General features: G+C 36.4%; 1 protein-coding gene across 6 annotated transcripts in view; it reads right to left on the reverse strand.

Annotated features, from left to right (window-relative positions):
• LOC124369986 (peroxidase-like) overlaps positions 1-27,578 on the reverse strand; it is a 147,405-nt gene that overhangs the window by 95,765 nt on the left and 24,062 nt on the right. The window contains exon 1 of one of the 6 annotated variants that reach the window (XM_046828237.1): positions 23,758-24,468. The exons of 3 other annotated variants lie outside the window; for them this stretch is intronic. Coding sequence is in view for 1 of the 3 variants with exons in the window: in XM_046828239.1 (XP_046684195.1) it covers positions 23,758-23,785 (28 nt within the window). In the remaining 2 variants the exon portion in view is untranslated. Of the gene's footprint in view, positions 1-2,221; positions 2,363-23,757; positions 24,469-27,578 lie in introns of those variants that run through there. 2 more of the 6 variants (XM_046828239.1, XM_046828242.1) reach the window with 2 other exon arrangements.

Here is a 27,578-nt window from a genome sequence, read left to right on the forward strand (position 1 = left end):
GATAACTCTAATTAAAAGTTTTGATGAGTCAAAATTATCTACACAAATAAAACCAATTTCTGACCGCTATGCCCAAAATGGGCACCGTTCCAACAAATTTAACAATTTAACTCCAATTGGACACTATGTTGAATGTAGTTAACGTGCTCTAATTTTCACCATTCTTCTACTTTTATAAAGACCTTCAAAATGGAAGAGTCACGCAATCAGGTTATTGTTAAAACCCTTTACTTTTCAAGAAAAAGGAGTCGGCGATCTCCTTTTATAAGCCTTACACTGCCCGTCCTCATGGGCCACTGGCCTGTGTGAGGATCCCATCAAACAGAAAGAGCGAGCAGGGTCGAAACAGTGCCAGGATAGGTTTACCGATAAAAAGTTCTTCGGTCACAGATATGATTTGAACCTCCGTTATCTCTATTTGAGATCCAAAGTCCGAAGTCTCAGACCTTGCGGCTCAAACAGCCCCCTCCCTAGAAACCCCTATTTTGGAAGCGGAAAAACATTCTTAACAATAACCACACCATGTAACTCCTCAGTTTAGAGGTCTTGATAAAGAAAAGAATAATGTTGAACACGAATGGCCTCTCCATCCGAAATAGCGCCCAATTAAAGTTGTAATTTTACTTTTGTTCAAACAGAACCTGTATTTCGTGAAGTAGTCAGAAACCGATATGGTCGATTTCCTTGCTTTTGTTGTATCAACACATTTAACTGGAGGTACCACAAGACAGGTGCCAGTAGATTGTAGCAACTTGTCATATTAAACTACTTCTCATGTATTGTTGTTATTGCAGGCATTTTATTACATTTATTTATATATCATAGTTATTTTTATATAGTATTAAATTGTTACATAGTATTTATTTGTTATATAGTATTTAATTGTTACATAGTATTTATTTGTTATATATTATTTGCATATTATTAGTTTATAGTATTTATCATTTGTTATTTTATATTTATTTAGTATGTTAGGTTATTTATTTAATATAATTCATAAAGTTATCTGCAAAGTCATTATTTTGTTAAGTTTCAAAAGTCACTTACCACTATTAAATATATTGTATTCAGACACCATGGACACAGATTGCAATATATGACTGTGCTGTGGATATTGCCTCTCCCTTTAAAAAGGCAATATTGTACGATACAAAATTTAATGACAATAGTATCTATCATGTCCCCAAATATTGATATAACTGATGGGAAATCATTGTCATTGTCTTTGGTTTAACATTTTTATTTATACTGTTTTCTAGATTATAATGTTTATTTGTTACATTGCTTAGTTATATTATTTTATTGTTAATTCTTCATAGTTTATTTATTGTTATAGGTTTTTTTCTACTTTATAGTTTATTTCTTGTTATAGGCCTTTTCTACTTCATAGTTTATATAATTAATGAAATTGTTATTATTATTTCAATGTTATTTTTACTGTTAATTATTTATAGTTCATATTATTGTTATAGGCCTTTTCTGCTTAAAAATCTAAAGATCATCCTAGTGCATAGTTCCACAATTGTTATTACTTACCATGGCAAACAAGTTTTTATTTGTTAGTAGTTTATTATTTATTGTCGCTTTTTGCTCACAATTTTTTTTTATATAATGATTAAGCTAAAAATAGTGTACTGTTTGAATTGTCTCTTTTTTCTATTGTATTAAAAGTTAATGGTGGTGGGAGATAAAAATGGACGACTGCAAAATGTTTCAAAACTTGTAACATGTTAACTGTCAACAACTTTTCCCGCACGCGCCCTGTGAGGCGCATTGGGATCTGTGAGATTTATGTACTAAAATGTTGACTTGAATAAAGAGTGTTGAACTTGAACTTGTTTTTTGAACTTTCAAAACTCATCACGTTATATCATGACTCCAAAAGAAGTTTGAAAATTCTCAACCGTTCAAAAGTAAAGGTAAGAAGTGTGACTCTTGGGACCCTCGTATAAATAATTAGGTAAAGGATAAAACAACGGAATAATTTCTTTTTAATCAATCGGTTTAGTAAATAAATAACACAGTAGATACGTTTTAACCCTGAGGCTGTATGTGTTATTATATACGTATAACTGTTAACTAAAAACGAAAACATTCAAAATTGTTGAGTGGAATGAAGTAGGGACTAGTGAGATGTGAACGTTTGTTATTATTTAAAATTATTAACTTTAAGTCTACTTATATAACTATGTTTGATGTACTAGAATAACCATAGTTTTACCTGTGAAGGAAGTCGGGTGGTTTCCTCAGAGGCACTGAACAGTCTAGACTGGTGGTAGAGCCAGCGGGTTAGATACAGTCGCGACTTCTCACAACAATGATAGTACAGTCTCAACAATGCACAATGGTACATCCTAGTTGATAGTGTAACATTGCTCAAGTTTGGTCTACAAGGAAATATTTCACTATAAAAAGAAACTCAAAACTTTCCAGTGTATTCACTGTATTGTCAAGATATTAATTAATTTTCTTTCGGATATTTGTATATTTATTCTGGAAAAAGTTTAATTTTATACATTCATTTCAACAAAAAAACGTGTGAGTTAATTTTATAAGGTAGCTGGTAGTAATAACTCGTATAAGTAATTAAAAAGTTATCGTGTAATGGACTTTCGTTAGTGCCAAAAATTATACATCTTGGTCTTTCCTTAGGATATTTTGAATCTTTGAATGAGCTTTGGGCTCAAGACGTTAAGAAAATTAAACTTTGCATTTGCTTGTATGAGTTTTCGGCCGTAATATTTTCCCATGTGAAATATTCACAACATTAAAACATTTTATATTCATTACAGCGTATAAAGTTTGACGTGTTTACATATGTGATTCAAATAAAAATAAATATAGAACAAATCTTGGTTGACATATTTTTATTCCGGACCTTATCCTCTCGTACAGAAATTAAGAGTACGATTTGGTAAAGTAAATTCGTTAATTTAGAACCGCCTGGTTCTGGTTATTTATCAATACTACAGCGTCCGATCCTAAACTTTGATATTCAGTTTTCTGTCGATGATATGACTAGTATTTTACCGATTACCAGATTTCTAGACATCTATCTCTTAAATAGGCCATTGATTCTGTTGAAAGCTGATAAAATAAATCATTCACCCTAATATCGTAGTTAAGGAACAGGTCTATTAGGACTTTGGCAGGCACTACCTCCAAAGGAAAGGATACAAATATACTTAATGTACATGAACAAAGTATTGTTGATTTTGATCTTACGATTGTACCTAGGCATTTGTCGCAGGGCCCAAAAGTAACTTCACTAGTGACCTAAAAAACTTAAAGGCCGGTATCGACAGTGCGAGGCTGCTCGCTGCCAATGCCTCGTGCCATCTGCCTCAGGCTGAGCTCTTCAGCTAGCAGCTAGTTTGTAACCACGAATGCTCACTTCGAGCACGCGAACCACCCGCATTCGTAGTGAAGACAGTCGAGACAATATGGTTTTTTTCTAGAAATGCGCAAGTATCTGCCGCTGCTTTTATTGTGATGGCGACGATTATTAGGAAAAAACAACAGAAAAAGTGACGTAAACCCCGTTGGTGGGTAAAAAAATTATCGAAATCGGTTCGAATATGGGAACAGACTCCTAGAAGACGTGAGGTTCGAAGAAGACGTGCCAAATTTCTTGCGAATGTCCAAGCAAGATTTTGAACATTTAATTACATTGATAGAGCCTGCCGTGAAGAAACGTGACACGTACATGCGAAGTGCTATTACCACCAAGGAAAGATTAGCTGTTACTCTGAGATTCTTAGCTACTGGAGACTCATTTACAAGTTTGCAATACCTCTTTCGTATATCCAAACAACGAATATCTGTGATTATTCCAGAAGTATGTGATCCATACATACAAACATACCTGATCCTGTAACTTGACTTTTCTTTTCCCTTGACCTTTCACGTCGGTAAGACCCCAACAGAGACGTCATCTTCTTTTTAAGATCTTTCACCAAAACATTCATTGACTGCTATATTTCGCGCCACAAGTCTTCTCTCTTGTTTTTATTATAATATTCAGGGTGCTTCGAGTCCTACAGTAAACGTTTGTCTGACAATTTCATGATTATCCATGATGACAGTGTGGAGGTTTGTTGGTTTGCAGTGCAGAATTGTGTCTTGTATGGTGCGAGGCAGACAGCGCAGGTATCCACTTGACGCACAGCTCGGAGCGAAGCACCTTTGAGCACTGCTCTAAAACCGACAAGCACACGGCTCACCTCACATTGTGCGACGGGAACACCTCATAGCGAGCAACCCCGGTATCCACAGTCCGAGGCAAAGCTGAGCATTCGCCACGAGGCATTGGCAGCGAGCAGCCTCGCACTGTCGATACCGGCCTTAACCATCCTCACACAACCTCGAAACCTAACCCTGCTATTCATAGACTATTACCAAATTATCTTTATACTACACCTTAAAAATCACTACCTGCACTATCACGCAACAATACATCCTTATAAATATCAAAGTTCCATTAAAACAATCCACCCTCACATATAAGGTATTTCAGAACATACCCATCCCTCTCCATTAGCAAGACAAACTATGTTACATTACACATGAAAAATCCATCGTCATCCGCACACAAGACTTCACCACAGCCATCCATCCTGACGACAAGGGTTGTAACCAAAATACACTTGTTTGATTCCCAGGGCAACAGTCAACAGAGATCAGTCCTTAAGATGTCTACACAGCATTCTCGACACAACAACACTACCTACTCTCTGAGCTACCTGCGCATTCACCTGCTTCAACGAAAACCCGATGCCTTTCGTAACACCAGTCTCACCGAACAAATTTCTCGTAACAAACATCCAAACAAACCTGCAAGTAGTATGCTCACATCAGAAGACCCATCACTACATCCAAAAACCGAACAACACAGGAACTCTAGAAATCATCCTACCCTGTGAATGTTCACTACACCACGAAGAATTAACACTTATAAACACAGTAATACCATGTGGTTCCAAAAGCCCTGACAACTATCAAATAACACATCTCCTGCCCATTTCTTGGTCAAAATTTCACTCCATAACTACATTACCCCTCGAATCAGAAACAAGACAAGAATTCCAACACCTCCATGAAATCTTAGATGAAAACTGGACCTTATTTTTTAGGGAAGCGACACATGAAACCAGACAAATGGAAACCCGCTCGGACCCGCTGGAGACATTTTGTGAATTCCGCAAGAAAAGCTCAAATAAGTATCTAAAGATTCTTCATCAAAATGCAGACCGAATGAAGAATAAAATAGAAAGATTTAACCATTGCCTTCATGAGCTTTTTCCGGATGTAATTGTAATTTCGGAACATGGGCAAAATGGGGATGACATGGCCAATACGAGACTTATAAACTATGAGTTGGTGACATCGTTCTGCAGAGAAGGTATTGCAAAAGGAGGAATAGCAGTATATAAGCATAATAGTATACAAAATGAAGTAACAACATTAAGCATTGAATATCTTAGCACTCCTCTTGTTTGCCAAGTTTCTGCTATTTCCATTGGTCTCAATAGGAAAACTAATCTACATATTCTTGGCATCTATCGTCCCCTAAACAACGATAAGGATGCTTACTTGCTGACCCTAATGACACTGTCTTCGATACTGGAACGGTGGAGATCACAGAAAAAATGTGGTTTTCATTGTTGGTGACTTTAATGTCGATGGCCTCAAAACATCCAGAGAGGGAATTCTTCTGAATGAACTACTGGCAGGTTTTCATATGGAAAGAATTGATCTAGCCCCGACTAGAGTGACTCAGAAAACCTTCTCCTCCATAGACATGTGCTGTGTCTGCAGAGTACATCGGTGATGTCAACGTGCAAGTCCTCCATACAGGAATCTCAGACCACACCGGCCAGCTGTGTAGCCTCAATTTTGAAATAAAAAAGAAAGTTCCAATCCTGTCAATTCGTCGTCACATCAACAGCATAAATCTTGAAAATTTGAGGATGCATCTCGACCTTCAATCATGGGATAGAGTACTAACGTGTATTGACGTGGATGACGCATATAACAATTTTCTTGCCATTGTAACTTCTGCCCTTGATACTACCTGTCCAGCCAAGAATACTAGACAGAAACCTCGTAAATCAATTACTCTGGCTTATGATCAAGAAGCTAATCAAATGAAACAAGAGTTCATACAAGCCGAAAATGCTTTTAAACTGAACGGCAGACATGAAGACAAAAAAGATCATCTGACTTAAAAAAAAGCCTATGATTTAAAACTAAAATCATTGAGAAAGCAAGCTAGTGCCAATTTTATCGCTGAATCAAATAACAAGGCAAAAGCAATATGGACGGTCATTAATAGCGAAAGACGAGAAAAAACTCAAGAACACTCTAACGTGAATCACTTGCTTCTCGATGGTGTGGAGACCGGTAGTCCCCAAGAGATGGCCAATAGTTTCAACAAATTCTTCACATCAGTGGCGGAGGATACGTTGAACAGGGTGGACAAGGGTGATCCTCGCACAATTCCCAGCGGGGACCTGGAAATAGCCTTCCCATTGACAGAGTTTGAGCCAACATCGAAGAGGGAGTTAAGTAACATAATACGTAACATGAAGAACAAAACTTCAGCGGGGCTAGATGAGTTCTCCTCTGTGATGTTGAGGGGCTGTGAAAAGGAACTGTTTGAGCCGCTACTGCACGTTGTCAACTTGAGCCTCCGACTTGGTGTCTGTCCTAAGAAGATGAAGTCTTCAAAAGTGATACCCCTTCACAAACAAGGAAGCAACCATGATTTGGAAAGCTACAGGCCGATTTCTCTGGTCTCTACCTTTTCAAAAGTTATGGAGAAAGTTGTACATATGCGGATCTGTGAACACCTACAGAAGAATTCCATACAACTCAAAGAACAACATGGATTCCTAAGTAAGAAGTCAACTCTGTCTGCTTTAGTGGAGTTGGTGGAATACATCATTGATAGGCTCGAGGAGGGACATAGTGTGACCGGTGTCTACCTGGATCTGAGCAAGGCTTTTGATTGCCTAGGTCATGAGCTAATCCTGGCTAAGCTCAGTAAGCTTGGATTCAGGGACACCGCTTGGCACTGGTTCAGCAATTACCTTCAAGACAGAGACCAATTAGTTGAACTAAGGCACTTCGACAATAAAGCGACCACCTTCTTTAGGTCAAGTCCCATTACCAGAGGCGTTCCACAGGGGTCCGTGCTGGGTCCTGTGATCTTTATCCTGTTTACCTACGATTTACCAGAATACACTCAAGAGTTCTTCAAAACAATCATGTATGCAGACGACTCTGTCCTTTTGTCATCCAGTATTTCTGCGGAGGATTTGGAAATCAAAGGTTATATCGCACTTGGTCTGGCCATGGATTACTGCAATGGGAATGATTTGGTCTTTAATGAAACCAAGACGAAACAGCTTGTTATGGGTTCAAAAAGAGATACCATCTCTGAGTTTCCTGGACTTCAATTGGTGGAATCCACCAAACACCTCGGTATCGTCATCGATGGCAAGTTGTTGTGGGTTCAGCACCTAAACATCTTATGCGGCAAGCTGAGCAGTGGTATCTTCGCCCTGAGACGGGTTAAGTCCGTCAGCAACATTGAAGCCGTTAAAATTGCCTACTTTTCCATCTTCGAGAGCCATCTGAGATATGGAGTTACTCTGTGGGGTGCAGCTTCCCAGCTTCATCTCGAACGTGTCCTCACAATCCAAAAGAAGGCTCTCAGAGTTATGGCAGATTTGGAGTGGAACGAGGGCTGCCGTGAGCACTTCAGAGGATGGAGGATTCTTACAGTTGTAAATATGTACATACTGGAGGTCATCGTTTTAGCCTGCAAAAAGAGTATACCTAGAGGAGAAGATATTCATCAGCACAACACCCGATTTGCTCACAATTTCATTCTTCCATCCCACAACAGTAGAAGATTTGAAATGAAGCCGACGTATGCTGGGGCCAGGCTGTTTAACCTGCTGCCGGAGGAGCTGAAGAGGACTGATCCAAAAGCCTTAAAAGGAAAACACTACGAGTGGTTGCTGCAACGTCCATTTTACAGTGTGAAGGAATTCATGGACTGGGCAAACTGTTAAAACAAGTGAAATATGTTTTGTAAAGCAAGTATTTGTACTGTTGCTAAAAATGTTTTGTTTAAGTTGACGCTATTTCAATCTCAATGATTGTATATAAAGACCTCTCTCTCTATCGACAACCACCTATTTCGTTCACAATCTACAAAGACAACACCACTTCCAGCTCAAACACGACGACAACAACATAGTAAACAACACGGAACTCATTTTGTACATTTTATTAGCCTGGACTTCTATATTAACACTACTTCTTTTTATAGCGCCCTATTTCATCCACAGTAACAACATCAAAATAAAATTCCTGAAACCTACAGTACATGAACGTGACTACCCAATGGATAACCTAAATTAGACAATAAGTACGATTCGTAGGTAGAATCGTCATTAAGCCAGGGGAATATAAGACGTACGTAATTATTATGAAGGAAACAGGATTTTTCCGGACATTTGCCATCGTTCAGTGAAACAATAAATCAGTAACACTACGTTTCGAGATCTGCAATCTGATCTCTTCTTCAGGTAAAGAACTAACCTAATACATAATATTACAAACTAGGTTAAAATAAACAAATCTTACCAAAGCGTTGTGGCACGCCTAAGTCAGGAATCACAACCTACATGTTGTTTGTCAACTTCACTAACTCTATAAACATGCACTTAATAAAAAACTATACAAAACACTAATCATTAAAACTGAACTACGGAATACAGGTCACAATACGTCTTCATTCGTCTACTAACCACCTACGACTGACCAAAGGGACTAGCCAATGGTAATCGTGACGGCAGACTAAAACAAGATGGCGGAAATAAAAAGGAAGGGGGACAGGAATTATTGGCCCCTTTCGTTATTATTGGTTCATGCGAGATGAACTTCTTAAAACCATATTGTGACTCCGCATTGGTTTATTACAAATATCTGATCCGTTTGATACTTTTGGTTTTCTCTTTAGTTCATTTTTTAGAATTGGCAACCAAAGCGGCCTAATCTCGACTGATGGTTGACTGATTGGTTTGTCTGCCAATTTAATGTATGTTGCCTCAATTAATTCCCTTTTGAAGAAATGTGGTTCCCGATGTATTATGTTGGCTTCATCCCAATTCATATGATGGTCTTCGGACCAACAATGGAGTGCAATTTTTGACTTTTCTGTTAGACCCTTTCTCGTGTTTTCTTTGTGCTCTTTTATCCTTACGTTTAGTGGTCTTTTTTTCTCGCCTATGTATTCCCTATTGCAACTACATTTTATACTGTAAACACAGTTTTTGGAATCCTGTGTGCCATTTTTTGGTTTGGTTTTTACGAGACTTTTAAGAGTGTTGTGTGTTTTAAACGCGGTTCTAATGTTGTACTTTCTACCTACTCTTCTAATTTTCTCCGATAAACCCGGCAAATAAGGGATTGACATAAACGCAAATTTATCACAATTCTGTTTTTCTGACTCAGGAATGATTCTTCTGGTTCTTTTGCACTTATTTATTTACAACAGTCTTTGCTCATAATAGATTTTAATATTTAACAACCTTAATTTAAACAAGAGAAGCCCTTACAATATAATATATATATATAAAAGAGAGAGAGAGAGAGAGAGAGAAAGAGAGAGAGAGAGAGAGAGAGAGAGAGAGAGAGAGAGAGAGAGAGAGAGAGAGTGTCACCATTATTCCACTGTCATTATTCCCCATTCAACAAAAGCCCCTCACATTCTATATTCTCACAGCTCTTTTCTGGAGCACCAAAACTCGATCCAGACTAGTAAGAGATGAGCCAACCCCACAATACTATAGCATATCTCATCTTGCTGTCAAAAAGCGCATAGTAAGCGGTTTTAATGCTGTTTCTTTAGTTCCAATAGCCATTGATCTTCTTATGGCGAAGAGAGCAAAACTTAATTTTAAGCAGAGTTCTTCAATGTGGGTGGACCAAGATAGATTGTCATCTATTGAAACTCCAAGATGTTTAATGGAATTCTCAGTTTGCAGATCTGGCAATCCCGAAATTTCATTTTTGTGGGTTCCAAACATCAACTGCTTTGTTTTTTTTTATTGAATACTAAGTCGTTATTTGAGCAGTAGTCGATTGCAAGGTTTATTGCTACATACGATTCAATTTCCAATTTTTCAATGGACTTGTTGGACGAGAGTATCACAGAGTCGTCAGCGTTCATGTAGCATCGCCCGTAGGAGCTGACATGGGCCGGGAAGTCATTAGTAAAGAGGGTAAAAATAAACGGTCCCAAGACTGACCCTTGTGGCACACGCCTCTAGAGACAGGTAGAGAGGTGGATCTTACTTTGAAGATTTCATTGTTGCTGAGGTAACCCAGTTCCACAATCTGAGTCCTATCACCCAAATAACTTGTGAACCACTGCAGTGCTTTTCCGCAAATGCCCAGCGAGCCGAGTTTGTCAAGGATGAAGTCTTGGCTTAAGCAGTCGAATGCTTTACTCATATCAATGAAGTTTCCGGTGGCACTGTAACCATTTTCAAGGTTATTGATAATATCTTCGATTAGGGCTGTGATGGTCGACTTGCCCTTTTTTGATCCCGTGCTGATACTCTGTTAATAGCTTATTAGCATTCAAGAATTGGAGCAGCCTCTTAAGGACGACTCTCTCGATAATGTTCGAGAAGGTTGGTACCAGTGATATTGGCCTGTAGTTGTCCATGATGTCTTTTTACCACGTTTTGTGAAGAGGAAACGCCTTCGAAGTTTTCATCCTTGACGGGAAAACTTCCTAGTTTGGACGGATAGGTTTGTTATGTGTAGAAGCGGTAGTAAGAGCTCCTCCTTGCAATGCTTAACAATTCACGAAGATATCTCGTCAAGCCCTGCAGAATCTTTTATCTTCAGATTGCCTATTATTTCAGATATTTCGGCCATGGACGCAACTGAAAACTCCGATAACTTTGGTTGTAAGTTGTTATTTGGATTGGTTGAAGAGGATGGAGTAATCTGATTTTGCTCTAGAGTCTTTGCTGCAACTGTGGTAAAGTACTCGTTAAAGCTCAGGGCAAATAACACGGGATCTACGACGGTCCTATCATCAACTATCAGATATTTTATTTCTGGGTTGAATGTGAGTTTGGATTTACGTTCTTGGGTTGATGACGTTTCCATATGGCTTTGCTTTTATTAATCGGCGGATGCAATGTAATCAGCATTTCCCTTGCGCCTAAATGACCGAGCTTCAAGTCATAAGCTTTCTTCAGGCCATTAGCTTTTGCCTTGTCTTCTGAGCTACCATTTGTTAGGAAACAAGTTGTTGGCTTATATAAATTTCTCCTTAATAACTCGTTCGTTTCTTCTCATCGTGCGGTATCATTCTTTTTTTCTTCTTTTTCTTGATTTTTTTTTCAGGACATGCATGGTCAAGAGCGATAGTGACAGAGTTTAGCAAATTGCTGTAGGCCCTGATCAATGTCGACGGTTTCCAATACGTTATCCCAGGATTCTAGAGATAAGTGCAATTTCAAGTCGTTGAGGCTGTTAGGGTTGAGATGGCGTCGGGTTGAGACAGTTGGGTTTTCCAGAGTATTCGGGAAGATTCAAACGGCATAGCTGTCCAGTGTGATCGGAGATGCCCGTGTGAAAGACATGCACTGAAATCTGACTTTCGTTTAAGGTGGTGCACACTGCGTCGATAGAGGTGGCAGAATGCGGTGTAATTCTGGTGGGGGGCAAGGGAACTCTTCTGATATTGTGCGAGGTGATTAGTTCATTAAGTAGACTTTTGCCGATTGATGGAACTAGGTTATCAATGTTCAGATCACCGATAATGATGGTAGAAGTCTTGGCTTTGGGGATACACTCTAGAAATTTCAGCAATTCGTTCCATAGCTAATTTCATATTATCCAAACAGTTTGAGGGAGGACGATATATTCCAAGTACGTACACATGTTTACTGTTACTGAGACTTATCTTTACAGCCGCCATCTCACATACAAAGGAGATGCTATGAGTTTTCAATTTATAAGTTCACTGTATCGTTTGTGAATTTGTTGTTTTTTAAAGATAGCTTACTCCACCCTTAATATGTTGTTCTCTACTATATGCAGATATCAAAGTGTAGTTAACGAGTCTCGTGTTTTGTATAGTGTCAGGTGTGTTACCATGTTCTGTAAAGATCGCCAAGTCCGGTTCGAGTAAGTCAAGAAGGTGATTTATCCTATCCAATTTGTTATTCATCCTGTCTGTATTCTGATGGAAAATGGTTATTGTGTTATTTTGGCCATACTCTGACTCTTCCAGTTGTGCACTGCTGGTGGACTGTATTCTAAAAAACGATACTTAGATGATTCAGGTATTGAGCAGCCAGGGTTTGAGGTTACAGTGACATTATTAGCCATGCCAGGCCAAAGTGAGATCAAAGTTTCCCTGTACTGAAGAGTGGTCACTCTCGTGGATGCCAGCTGAGTGATCTCTTCTCATCGTTGTGGAGAGGTCAGAGTAGAATTGAATTTGCTTGTTATAAAATTCCTCCACAGTCCTCGTTGGGGTGACAAATTCTTGAATTGGCTGGCCGGGTTTCTAGCTTGGTTGGTTGTATCTGTAGAAATGGTCAATTACCGGGCCCGTGATACCGCTTCCATTGAGATATAGCTTCTGGAGGATTGATTTCTTGAGGAGAAGGTTTATTGAAAGTTTTTATTATATATATGCCATCACTCTGAGGTGTTATTGCAACAGCACTTTTTCAGCTCGTGGAGCAATGGCGTTACCAATATAGTAGCTGTATTTAATACCATTAAGTAGGAAAAATCGAGAGTATACCGGGTGTCCCAAAAGTCTCACCCCCCTTCTAACTTTCGAACGGAATTAAACAAAACCAATATCCTTTGGGGGGTAGTTATATAGTGACAAATGATGATTTTTGCGCTACATGAGAACTTAGCCCCTTAACACAAAATGGGGGGTTGGGGGGTCAAGTCAAACTTTTTAAAATTCAAACCCCCATCAAATGACACTTCATTTTAAAGGTCTTTATAAAAGAAGAACAATGCCACAGACTAGAGGTCTCTATCTCTATCCAGTACGAAACAACGGCTTGTCAAAAGGTTTATTGAAAAGTTACGCTAAAAACACTATTTTTCACTCATCTGTTCAGACTTATTCTTGATACTAAGTAGTGCTAAATTAAACTTAAAATAATTAAACTTACCATTGAAAGCTTACCTCAACTTTTTTTAAGCTCAAAGTAAATGCTCAAAATGGCCACCCCATTTACTTTTTGGCAAAAATAAAGTCTTGATTCAAATGAATGCCTTACGTTTTCCAACATTTCTGGTTTGATAAGTCGGCAAGCGTTTTCAATCCGCATCCTTAACTCATCAAGGTTCTGAGGTTTGGTCTCGTACACATTTAAGAGTGGCCAGCTCGTTCACCCGATCTTACTCCCCTAGACTTTTTCATTTGGGGATTTTTTGAAAATAAAAGTGAAGACAATCCAATGAAGACAATATGGATGTTATTGGTTAGTTTATGCATCACAGTTTGATCGTATTCCCTATTGAGAAGATGTCACTGCAATATAATTTCGGTATCTTAAAAAAACATGAAACTCCATTGTAGATGATGACCACAGTATTTGTGCAATAAACTGCGAGTTCGGGATGAGGTCTTCTCCTAGTGAATATATAGATTTACGTTTACAAAGTAATAGAGATGTTCAGAACGAGATTTTCCTGTTTCAACCAAAGTTTATGAACACCTCCCTCCCCTTGAAACCCTTCAAATATCTGATAGGACTTAATTTTACGATAAGGCTGAAAGTTTAGTATATTTTGTTAGTACATGATGTACTATGAATGTACATGAATGGCGTTTGCCACGTTCATCTCTTCTGTCTTTTCTCACACCACAGAGCAGGTTCGTAACTACCAGTTCTCATCTCCTTTTACCTTGAACGGTCTGCTATTTGCGGAGGATGAGGTCTTTAAGGCTATGGGAGAGCTTGATGGGTCAAAAGGATGTGGCCCAGACCATGATCCCTCCAAGGGTTTTGAAATATTGCAGAGTTCTGCTATGTGGACCTCTTACCACCATGTTCAACAAATCAATAAGTACTGGTACCTTCCCTGACGTGTTGAAGGTTGGCTATGTGGTTCCAATCCACAAATCAGGACACCATGAGAACATTGCCAACTATCGGCCCATTGTTATCCAACCAGCGCTAGCAAAAACTATTTGAGAAACTTATATTAGCCAGGATAAATTCCACTATTCAAAAAACGTATTGTGCCCTGAACAGCATGGATTCACTTCGGGAAGATCGACGGTTAGTAACCTTGTGATTATCCAAGAGGAAAATCGTTTTAGAGCTTTTGCGGATAGAAGTCAGCTGGACGTTGTCTGTGTCGATTTCTCCAAGGCCTTTGACACGGTTAGCCATAAGCATCTGATTGCCAAATTGGAAGGCCTATGGAGTATGTGGCCCCTTGTTGAGATGGTTCGCCAGCTACCTGTGTGGTCGGAGGTTGATGGTCAAGAGTATCTCGGTTCACTTTCTCGTGAGTTTATTGCAACATCAGGAGTGCCTCAGGGGTCACACCTAGGACCTTTGCTTTTTGTATTGTTCATTAACGACATTGGCAAAAAGATGAAGACAAAACACCTTCTGTTTGCCGACGGATGTCAAGATCTTTCATCACATCAGAGCCCAGAGTGATTGCGGCGGATCTCCAGAGAGATCTGACGGCTGTCGAGGAATGGTGTCAGCAAAACAGCATGAAGATTAACATCGACAAATGTTCAGTCGTTACTTATTACAAAATAAAGAACCCGATTAATCATGACTATTCCTTGGGGGGGAAGGTATTGGTTCGTCGTGCTGACGTCAAGGATTCTTGGAGTGGTTTTACCCACGATTTAAGATCAAACACACCATGTTAACCCTTTCCGGGCCAGGCGGCAATATATTGCCGCCATAGATCGTGTCTGACAAGTGCTAGGCGGCAATATATTGCCGCCTTGATATTCGTCGTTTTCTTAAATAAAATACGACGTCAAATGATTAAAGTTTTATGTTTTTTTTTTATTCCCTGGTATATTTTTAGATAGTTAATATGAATATAATTTTTATTTTGAAGGTCTATGCATTTTTATTTCGTAATTGTCACGTGACATTATCAGGTGACTCGATCTATTGTTGTTAATTTCTTTATGCTTTAGTGTAATCGTACTATTGTATGCTGGATTCTTCTTCATTATTTTATTTTGTGGTTGTAAATATTAGTAGTGTTAGTGGTGTTACCTGCTTAGCTATTGTGTGTGGTAGTTACAATGACTGACAATTTGCGATCTCACGGGAGTGAAATTGTAAGTAGCATATTTGTAAATAGAAAAAGTGTAAATAAATTTCAAATAAAATTGTGAAAATATTTCTTGGTAAATAGTGTTTTTTAAACTGTATTGAAACTGCTTATGGATCCTACAATCATCTGTTTACCGGTACATCCATAATGTGAATATTTATTTTAAGTTTCCTTGCAGTGTAAGAGTCAGTTGCTTTATCACTTGTTGCGAAGTACAATTATGCGTATTTATACAAAATGTGTCATATACAAATTTATTTATAAGAGAAATAACACAAAATTTTGTATGGTTGTTCCTTTATAAATGTACAATATAATAACATAGCTTCCTACAGTAAAATTATTTTTCCTTTTTTATTTATTTACAAAAAAAAATAAAAAAAATTAAATCTTTTTTATGTAATCCATTAAAACATTATTTCTTTTTAATTTTAAATTACTTAAAAACTACATCTATATATTTTTTGTTGATAGTATATATCTATACAAGTAATTTGGTGCAACTTTTAGGTCATTTTCTAATGTTTATGAAAAGTTATAAATTTTAATCTAAGAGACTGCAAAATCGCCAATTTTTAGCCTGGCACTTTTGACTAGTCACAAGGGGATATGATATGTTGAAAAAATTTTGCAACATCTCATATTTGGTCCTGGCCCTGAAAGGGTTAATAGCATTTGTTTGAGGGCTTCAAGATCGCTGGGGCTGTTGAGTCGAACCTACAGATTTATGACTGACTTGTGGACTTTGAAAGGTGTTGTATTGTGCCAACGTCAGAACCATCCTTGAGTACTGTAGCGTGGTGTGGACACCCAACCAAGTGAGCCTTGTGAAGCAGATGGAGAACGTCCAAAACAGATTCCTGCGGCTTGTTGGGTGTCGATTGGGATTTCCCTTTAGGCTTGTCCCCCTTAAACGAAATAAAAAAGGCTGCTGGGTCTTCACTCCCTTCAGTGCAGGAGGAACTCTCAGGATGCACTGTTCCTATACGGGGTCATTACAGGACTGGTAGATTGTCCAGCCATCCTTGGCCACATAGGATTACGCTGCTTCAGTGGAACTAGGTCTAGGGATTTATTCGAGAGAAGAAGTCTGAGCAGTAATTTACGAATGCCACAACACGATGAACAGAGTCCAAATCCTAGGAAATAAAATCGCTCCGCACTTGGACTTTTTTACGGCGACAGAGGTTCATTCAGAAAAGGACCTCAATAATGTTCTATGTAATGAAAACATGCCTCTTTGACCTAACAGAAGTTAAAAAAAAAAAAAACACACACACACACACACAGTAGTACACAAAGTAAATTTACAGTTGCAATTTACCTCGATTTCCGTAAAGCTTTTGATCTTGTGGACATAGAGATACTGTTGAGGCCAGCTGAGGGGGTACGGAGTTAAGGGTAAACGCATTGGTCTGGTTGGAATCATTTTATAAACATAGGAAGCAAGTAATAAAAATCGAAAATCATACTAGTGCAGCTATGGAATTGAAGTATGGAGTGGCACAGAGAGGTGTTCTTGGACCCCTTTTGTTTATTATATATATATATATATATATATATATATATATATATATAAATGAACTATTAAAATTAAAACTAAATTCTCAGATTTTTGCATATGCAGACGATAGAGCTTTAGTATGTATGTTCATCGTATAGTAAGACTAGTTTAGGGTTGTCGGTCTCTAATGATTTGGAAGCTGTGTCAAACTGGCTAATAGATTATTATAAACTCCTAATAAATACATCTAAGACAAAGTGTTTGGTATATTCAGAAAAGAGAAAACCTGTGAAGATCTACAACACGACTTTACTTTTTATTGTCACAAGCACCTTTGTAAATATAATTGTGTATGTGAAACCAATTGAATCGTTAGTAATATTAAATACCTAGGTTTGATTATTGATAGGTGGTTAAAATGGGACGTTTATGGTAATTATTTTACTGTAGTGAAAAAATTGAGAGAAGTAAACTATGCCCTATTTCATATGAGAGAATTCCTTGCCTCGAACTATTTATTAAAGCTGTATTTCTCTTGGTTTGAGGGTCTGTTAAGGTATGGAATAATCCATTATGGGGGGAGTAATGAAAATGTTTTTAAAACCAATTCGTATGACACAACGGTTTGCTATTACAAATGTTTTTAGTTTAAAAAAAATTTGATAGAGTTTCTCATGAATTTTTTGAAAACAACATATTAACTTTAAATAAACTATATGTATTATGTTTCAGCAATTCATATGCACAAACACATAGATAAGTATCATATTAAGGAAAACAGGGTCAATACAAGATCATCAGATATATTGTCAATTCTTGTCCCATGTTTTAGAAAGGAAATCGCTCGAAAAACAATTTTGTTATAATGGACCAAAAATAATAAATAAATGTATTTTGAAATTAGGAAATAACATAATATTTGATTCGAGACCCAGATTTAAAATGAAGATTAAAATGTATGTAGCGGAAAGTAATGAAAAATTATATATTCTATTAATACTTACATACTAATTTTATTGTTGTTGTTGTCTGTTTGCGTTATATTTTGTCATTGGTATTTTATATTTGTTATTTACTGTTTGATACTTTTTTTCGTTATAAATCTATTTCTATATTTATGCTTGTTGATATTTTTTGAAAATTTACAATACTCTACTGCTGTTTTGATAATTATTTTTGTTTGTTAAATCTATTTATATATTTATGCTTGTTGATATTTTGAATATTGTTTGTTGATCTTACTGTTTTGGGTTGTTTATGGGTATAGAAAGTGTTCTGGCCAAAAATTTGATATTTAATATTTTATTATTTATATATTTATTTCTTAAAACTTAATATATTTATGCTTGTTTAATTTTTTACCTCGTTTTTGTGAGATGGTTCTTGTTAAAATCTGGATTGTATAAGTAGTAAAATTAAGTATATGTTATGGACTGATAGTAAGAGTATAGTATTTGTGCACCATGGTGGAAGAAAACATAAAAATAAGAAAAAAACATTGAATTGCCAACTGCATGTATATTTTGTTTAATGTATTGCATTATATTGTAATAATAAGTCACACGTGCTTCCAAAGGCACCTGACTCTGTAAATGTATGTACATTTTTGAAATAAAGGTTTTTTGTAAACTCTGTAAACACACACACACACACACTCACACTCACCGTGAATCTGTTACCTGTTACCTTACTATTGTTATATTATTTTTAGGATTATTTATTGGGGTTAATGTTAATATTTAAGTTGTTGTTTTATCTAATGTTTACGCTTATATGTTAATTATTGTTATGTTATATATTTATATACAAGGTGTTTGAAAAGTCTGGGTACGGCTTAACATTTTACAAACCATAGCAGATAACATCTATAAACTTTGCACAGTGTCATATGGCTATGTAAAACTATTTTTCCTTGCTATTACCATGACATGCCAACCATGGGGGGGACGGCCCACAGAGGAAAACATGGAAATCTTAAATTAAAGCATGGGTCGAGTGTACCTCATTTGAAAGAGCACACTTAGTAGAGTTGAATGCCGCAAAACCGCATCTCAAAAGGTTTATCCAATCAGAAATGGCGGGTTGTTTTAGGTACACATTGTGAAGTACATTATGCGCTGCCATTTCAGACTGGATCGTCGTATTCTGATGCGGTAGGCGGCATTTCACTCTACTGACCAATGTGTTTTCACTGACTTTTTTTAATTAGCAAATTATGTCATAAATTTATAACACAATAAATAAAACTAAAATGAATTCGTCGTCTTTATGTTTATGAAATTAACATAGTTACACATTAGCAATGCTATTTTATTCACTATGTGAAAATACAATCTTAGAACAAAGTACTTACTTATTAATAATTTGCAACTAACCTATTATTTACAACCTTTTATTTTATGAAAATAGTTTTACATAGCCATATGACGCTGTGAAAAGTTTATAGATGTTATCTGCTATGGTTTGTAAAATATTAAGCCGTACCCAGACTTTTCAAACACCTTGTATATATATATATATATATATATATATATATATATATATATATATATATACATCTTATCGTTCCTCGAAGGTGAGTAGGCAAGGTTTCAATGGATCCTCGTCTTGTCATATGTGGTTTTATTAGATCTTTTGCTAATTCAGACAAAAATACCCTTCGCAGTTTGAGCTCACCTGTATTAGTCATATATTATTTGTGCATTTATTGCCCCAACATTGAGTAGTCCACCAAACACAGTTAACGGCCATCTATTGCTAATTAATTCTCGTTACACTATACTCGCTTTTTAGTCTGTCAACCACATCCACCCCACCTTTATGTCATGTTATAATGACGGGTTTTGCAGCACCTTCAGTGTCTCATCATCGTTATGCATTGTCGATTCAAGAAGAACATTCTTCTTGGTTTTCTTATTTGGTAAGTAAGATACAATGGTACACCTATTTGGTGATTTTCCAAACGCAAACATTGAGCTGCACCTTTGCCTGTCCTTTATGGCCAAGAGTTCTTGAAGAAGTTCCGGCTTATTCTTTCGAATAGTACCAACGACAGTAATTTTGTGATTAGTGTAAAGGTCATTCAATAATGGGACACTCGTGAAATAGTTGTTCATAGTTACGTTTATCCCACTGTTATCAATGGGTTTTATCATCCTTAGAACCACACTTGTAGCATCGTTAGATGTAGCAAAGGGACCTGGGGGTTTCTTTCCACCATAGAGTTCCATGTTAGAAGTAAAAAATGTTTTTGCATCTACAAGTGCGTAGATTTTAAGGCCATATCTCGCCGGCTTATTCGGTATATACTGCCGAAATTTACACCGGCCACGAAAACCTTCCAACATTTCATCGAGAGTTACTAATTCTCCCACATTATAACTTAGTTTACACAAACTTATAAACCGTTGAAAGACCTCACGTATTGGAGCTGCATTGTCAACTTTCTTTCTTTGAGATCGTGTAAGTTTGTCGTCGAATCTAATGGCCTGTAGTATGGTATGAAAACGTCTCTTGGACATAGTTGCTGCATAGATCTCAGGTGCCGTTCCATCATTGGACCAAAGATCATAAGTGTTCAAGTGGTTAGCTTTTTTCACTCCTATAAGATATAAGAGCCCAATAAATGCTTGAAATTCTACTAAATCAGTGTCGTTGCAGCCTAGCGCTCTTGTGTCATTTGGACGAATTTCTTGTAACTGCTGGTTTGTATAACGTGAAATGTCTGATATCATGTTGTTAGGGAAAAATATCTTCCAACAATCAACTGGGTGGTTCAATTCTCTAAATGACTGATTAACAGAAGGGAGTTTCTTTAAAATATTTTGTCTTGCCCTTTTCGTTATTTGTAGCTTGTGAACATCCCAGTTAGTAACTCCGTCTTTAGATGTGTAAAGTGCAGAAACCGCTCAATGGGCTGTTTAGAACCTTTTAGTGTAGAAGGCCCTGGTTGCCACAGTGTTTACATCTACAGAAATTGATTGTTCAATATTTATTTGTTTATCAACGGTGTCATAACAAGGGCTATCGTCATCAGACTGTTCTGTGTGCACGTCATCAATGTCATGTTTACTCTCATTATCGGTATCTGATAAATGTCATTGAAAATACATATCACCCTCACTTACATCATGTTCTTCAAGCCAGCACCGAATTTCGTTGTCATTTGTTCTCTCCATCACTAAACATATGAGAAATGGAGCTTACGAGTGAAAATCCACTAACAAAAACCCCAACACAACCAAACACTAAAACCACAGTCAATAATAAAACTAGAATGGAATGTTCCGTGATCACTCGCGCCGTTAGGGTCGACTTAACACAGACACTGACGGGGTCGCTCGCATAGTTAGGGCCAAACTAACAAAGGCGTGGGCCCAGACATTCCTCACACCTGCCACTCCCCTCCCTCATTATAGATTCTTGACAAAAAGGGAAAGCTGCCGAATATACTCTAGATAGCATATTTATAACCTGAGGCCCATACAACGAACATTAAAATATTTCTTTAACAACAACTAAAAATGTTAGGTTCAACCTAATAGCGCGAGTTCCTGCGGGTGTCGGGTGCAAGTGTTTACCTATTCCCCGGTTATACATTGTATTTTATTAATAAATGAGTGTGGTACATAATTATTAGTTGGTGTTACAAAACGGTACAAAAATGGTAGAAAAATATGATGTAACTTTAACATGAAAATGTTGATGTCGGGTGCAAGTGTTTACCTACTCCCCGGTTATATATTGTATTTTATTAATAAATGAGTGTGGTACATAATTATTAGTTGGGGTTACAAAACGGTACAAAAATGGTAAAAAAAGATGATGTAACTTTAACATGAAAATGTTGATGTCGGGTGCAAGTGTCCACATGTTCCCCGGTTTATACACAGTACTTTATTAATAAAATATTGTTGTACAAAATTATTTATTGGTATTACAAAAAGGTACAAAAATGGTACAAAAATATGTTATAACTTTAACATAAAAATATTGATGTCGGGTGCAAGTGTCCACCTGTTCCCCGGTTTATACATAGTACTTTATTAATAAACTATTGTGGTACAAAATTATTTATTGGTACTACAAAAAAGTACAAAAATGGTACAAAAGTATGATATAACTTTAAAATAAAAATATTAATGTCGGGGAACAGGGGGATACACGTCATTTCCAGCTCATGGAACAATGGCGTCACCAATATAGTGACTTTATTAAGGCATGAAAATCTAGAGTAAACTGTTAATGTGCTCTGAGATATTCTTTAAATAAAAATGTTAAGTTCTAAAGCTCACGAGCTTTATGTTACAACGGTTATCAAGGAACACACAAGGTTTGTGGGGGTTATCTCCTCTAGACACACGACGTTATATTATGAAACTATAATTTGAGGGACAAAAATAAGACAAGTTACGTCAGCATCTGATGACTGTGTTACTGAAAAACTAATTCTTTTAGGAGGTTCAAAATTGGAAACCGACTCTCAACCAAGACTTTATAGCGAAAGTAAAACGCATCCCATCGATTGTTGAAGTATGACTTTATAGCGAAATTTTCTCCATTAAAATAAGACAACTGTCTGTAATGTAAATAAAACCGAACTATGGTAACCATTTTTAAAGTAGAGCTTTAGCGATTGTTGGTTGTGCCACATTAAATATTTAATTACATAACTGTAAAACTGGACAATATAGAATTAGCATTTCCTTCAAAAGAGAGGATTTGGGGATACTGAAACACATCGTAAAATTAGTCTATTGTAGATACAAGTGTAAGAGAAACCGGTTTATGCATTGTATTATGTAGCAACTGCTTGACCCAAACAATAGTCTTAGTAATGTCGTACACTTCTATGTTAGTGTTGTCCCTCCACTAAATGCCCTTTCTCAAAATAAATCTTTAGCACAGGAAGAATGAGCTGACGGTCTGCAGAAAAACGAGCTCAATTACAACAATATATTTATTCAATGTAAAACTGCGGATTAGACTCATAAATCAATTAAGTTTTTTTAAACAATCAGACAATATTGTACGAGGAAAGGAAATTGAAAAGCGTCTGTTTCGTGATTTTTAATTCATGACGATGCATGAGTTAACTGAGCAATAAAAATTAATGTAAATAGATAATGTAATAATGTGGCGATCTGTAGCATACTGTAGCAATAGCTTGCATTGTTTGTTTATTATCGCCATTGCTATAAGTATTAGGCCTACCTGTGCTTATTATATTTTGTTCCGATCAAACATTTACAACTATGGGGTAATTTAATTAGTTTAAAAATACTCTGCTCTAGTTTACGTTTGCACTTCCTATTTATTATTTAACTATTATTATTCGCAACTACTATTTGCTTCATAACTTTTACTTATATCTTAATAGATATAACATTTGTGTGTGTGTGTGTGTGTGTGTGTGTGTGTGTGTGTGTGTGTGTGTGTGTGTGTGTGTGTGTGTGTGTGTGTGTGTGTGTGTGTGTGTGTGTGTGTGTGTGTGTGTGTGTGTGTGTGTGTGTGTACAATCTCTTATGGACTCCAATAAATAAAACTATACGTAATATAGATAATTATTCTAAAATTTCTATTTGTAACTATTTGAATTAGTAAATGGTAAATTGTGCATTTTTAAATTTACTACATTCAGCCAGTTATGACGGGATAGTGGCTGGTGCCCATCAAGGATAATCAGGGGCAAGTCGGACCCTTTTTCGGCCATTTTAATTTTAATTCGAAAAGATACGTCCACATTAAAAGTTTTAATTTTTCATAAAAATAACATGTATTATACTGTACTTTAGAAACCATCTGGAATATATATAAGTACAAATCCATTTCTAAGTAGAGATTACTTAAATCTTTCTTACCTTCAGGTTTTTCGAAATCCTTTTTCATTAGAGTTGACTACGAACCAAACACTGAACCGAGGTACAAACTATAAGGGGGTGAGGAAACTACGGTATAAACAGAACTAATAAAATAAACTTATTATGATCATGGGGGACAAAGTAATAGGTTATATTTATAGAAGAAAGTACAGGCAGACTACTAAGAGGAATACCTACGAAGTTTATCCATTCTCCAATCACACCATTTTAAACCGGATAAAATAGTTTTACTAACCAACCTATTGCTAGAAAAGAAAAGTGTGTCAGGGAAATAGAGATCGTGGAAATCGCACAAGATATTATTTTTAGGGGTAAAATGGTTATTATTAAGGGCTACTAGAATTTCGGAAATACTTAAATTATTACAAGAGCATACCAGTTACAATAGCAATTTTCGAACTTTGAAATGTGTTAAATACAATGTGAGTGTAAATACAGGATATAAATAAGGTGTTATACAGACCACTCAGAGATTCAATAGCAATAATTCAATAGAAGAAGGCAATAGAGTTTTAATTTTCGACAAATTAGCCGGATCGGGTTCACTGATAATAGTCATTAATACAGCGAATAGAACGTGGTGATCGAGGTGCTCGTGTATATACGCGACACTTTCTCTCATACTTGTGCTGGCGAGAGTTGGCTATCCTGTTTTATAGTTGTCACTGAACAGCTGACCGTAGCATGTACACTCAGCTGATAACAGCACACTGGGTCTCTGTTGTGACGACCTTTAATGCTGTTTATGGGACGCATTATGAGATGTTATAAAATCGGTTTACAGATAAGGAATGTGAGCTCGCACTTAAATAATTGTACTGTTAACTCGCATGTAGAGATTGACGTGTTCAAAATTATTCATTAGTATAAAATTATCTTCCTTGTACATAAATGATAAAACTGATCGCTTAAAGGACGCAAACGTTTTATAACTCGTCCCATCGCATCGCATAAATGCGTGGTTTAAATCGATGTACTCGTAAATACTACTATGCATTGTTAATAAAAAAAGTTACTAAAAATATTACTACTGCATTGTAATATATTTTCTGGGAAGCAACGCAAAACACATACTACTTCACCTCTCTGCCAACTCTGTTCCGTGAGATGGTGCTTTTATAAGCCTCACCGATATTGCTGAACGAAAATTGGAAAAGTATTGAATGTGTTCTTTACCGTTGCACTGAGCCTAGTTAGCTCTGACTCTGCGAATGCATAGCAGCGTGAAAACATCTTCATCATTGTATCTCACACCTACCAACGAATTCGAGGTAATCTCAATAATAAGATCTTTGAAACCAAGTCATTCTGAAGGGACCGATGACATTTCTTCAAACCTCTTGAAAGACATTGCAGAACAGCTCGCTGCGCCCTCGGTTCATATTGCAAACTCGTCTTTCATGGAAGGTAAATTCCCTTCCATGCTCATAATAGCGATAGCCAAACCAGTACTCAAGAAGAGGAGCCCTAAAGAAGTTGAGAACTACCGGCCTATTTCAATCCTGTCTACTTTTCGAAAGTATTGGAAAAACTGTTTCATAATAGGCTGTTACCTTTTCTCAATGCACACAATGTTCTCTTTTTGAAACAGTTTGGCTTCAGGAGAAATTCTTCCACTCTTGATGCTACGTTTGACTTTGTCTCCAATGTAACTAAGGCCCTTGACCAAAAACATCATTCCTTTGGGATTTTCTTAGACCTTAGTAAGGCCTTTGATGTGTGTGTGATATGTGTGTGTCAACCATGAATATTGTTACACAAACTACAGCATTATGAAGTTAGGGAAATTGACTATATGATTGGATGTCTATTAATGCTTTCTTATCTGACAGGAATGTAGTACAATTAAGTTAGTTTAGTATATTAATTTTTTACGTTAACTCTGACGTTTGTTATGCAATTTTATTGTCAATGACAAATAATCGATTTGATTTGAACACGAGCTTCTGAGTACATCCTACCGGAGCCGCGAAGGCAGTTACGTTATTACTCACTATTTCCCATGTTTTGCGGACCTTCCTTTCTCTTGTTTGAAAGTGTCACGTATGTTTCATTGTCCTTATCATATAATCTGGGACTTAACGAACCCAAGAATACTAATGTAGTAGAAATTATAGAACTTGATTCATATTAACAACAATACAGTAATAATGAGTTTTTAGAATAATGCGATTAGATTTGCTTGTTATGTGTAAAGGCACCAACGAATAAAAGGTATATTTAATAGATTATGATGATATTACTCATTAGGGTTTGCTGCTCCATCGTAGCTACAAACAGACTAATTTACTCAAAACTTAAATACGCATGAGTGGTGTTACCATTATTTTTTATATGTTCGTTTATTTAATTTTTGTGGAACATTGTGCACAAATTAGAAATTATCTTAGATATTTTAAAGATAATTATTATAAACAAAATTACTTGTGTATGCTAAAAAATACCGTTTAATCGTATGATTGAAACATCACAAAAACAAAACTGTTATGAAACAAGGTCTAGTTGGATATTTTTTAAGGACATTTTAAACTGGTAGCCTCTATGTGTTCTCTAGATCTCCTTTGTCGTCAAATTATGAAAACGCTGGTAGTTTGAGATAAGGATGTCGTATTGATTGTTGTTTCATCATATTGATCGTTAATTGTTTGAGCTTCAAGTCAATTAGGATATATCTCCTTCCCCGTAAACTCATCTACATATGCGAATGTGTAGTAATTGCAGTTTCGGTTTGACATCTGTTGACTGAACATGCCTCTCCACAGTGAAACCGAAAAATTTAAAGATTTAAATTTTGTTAACAATTTTGGTCACCCCGTAATCCTGAGAACTAAGAAAGAAGTTTCTGAAAATAGGGTCGAGCGTGGAGTTTTAATTTGACTCAAGTGGTTATGTTTACCTATTCCAACAAGTAAAAACAATGCAATTAGTGATTAGAAAACGTCAAAGATGGTACATAGCAGATCATAAACATCTATAACTGTAACAGAAAGTATACAAAATAATGAGCAAAAATGGGATGAGAATTTTACTGTGGCTAAAACATTGAAAACAAAGCGTTAATAATATACGCTACAATAAGAGGAAGGTGAACTGGAGCTCAAATCAACATTTAAAAACAAATGGCCATGTTAAAACTGATAAATCTATACCACTAATACTAATAAAACTGTGTAATATAACAAGAACTAGGGAAGAAGTAAACATACATGTTTCCCTAAACATATTTCATTAGCAAAACAACAAATTAAATGTAAAGCTTTGTTCTTCAAAACGATAACACTTTAATTAAATAATTTGTAAAAAAACATTCCTCAAATTCATCAAAATACATTGGAGGTAACCAAGAAAGAAATAATTTAAAGGTCGGCTTTTCCAAGAAATTTAAGATGATAAATTTAGTGCAAAAGTGAAAATGTGCTGGCCGATAAACGAAATCCCCGTCCCTGCTGGATTACTTCTAAGCAAAGCAAAACGTGTGATATCACTAGTTACGTTGTATGCTGTGATCCACGTTATCATCAGGTAGTGTTAAAACCGTTACTGTGCACGTGACAAATATAAAATGTTGTTTATTGTTTTCTATTTACAATTTAACTGCTTTGTCTGTTACCAATGATTTATCTATCACGGTTTACCAGCTAACTGTTCACTTTTAAGAATCTGAATTAATCTAGACAAAAACTGAAACATGGTTTTCTGGAAAAGGTGCACACCTACTCAATTCTTCCATAATAATTTCAGAGAATTTGTTATCTAAAATGTCTCGGTTATATTCGTTTATATTTTCCCAAACTTAAACT

The sequence above is a fragment of the Homalodisca vitripennis genome, chromosome X (assembly GCF_021130785.1).
Source record: "Homalodisca vitripennis isolate AUS2020 chromosome X, UT_GWSS_2.1, whole genome shotgun sequence".
NCBI lineage: Eukaryota > Metazoa > Arthropoda > Insecta > Hemiptera > Cicadellidae > Homalodisca > Homalodisca vitripennis.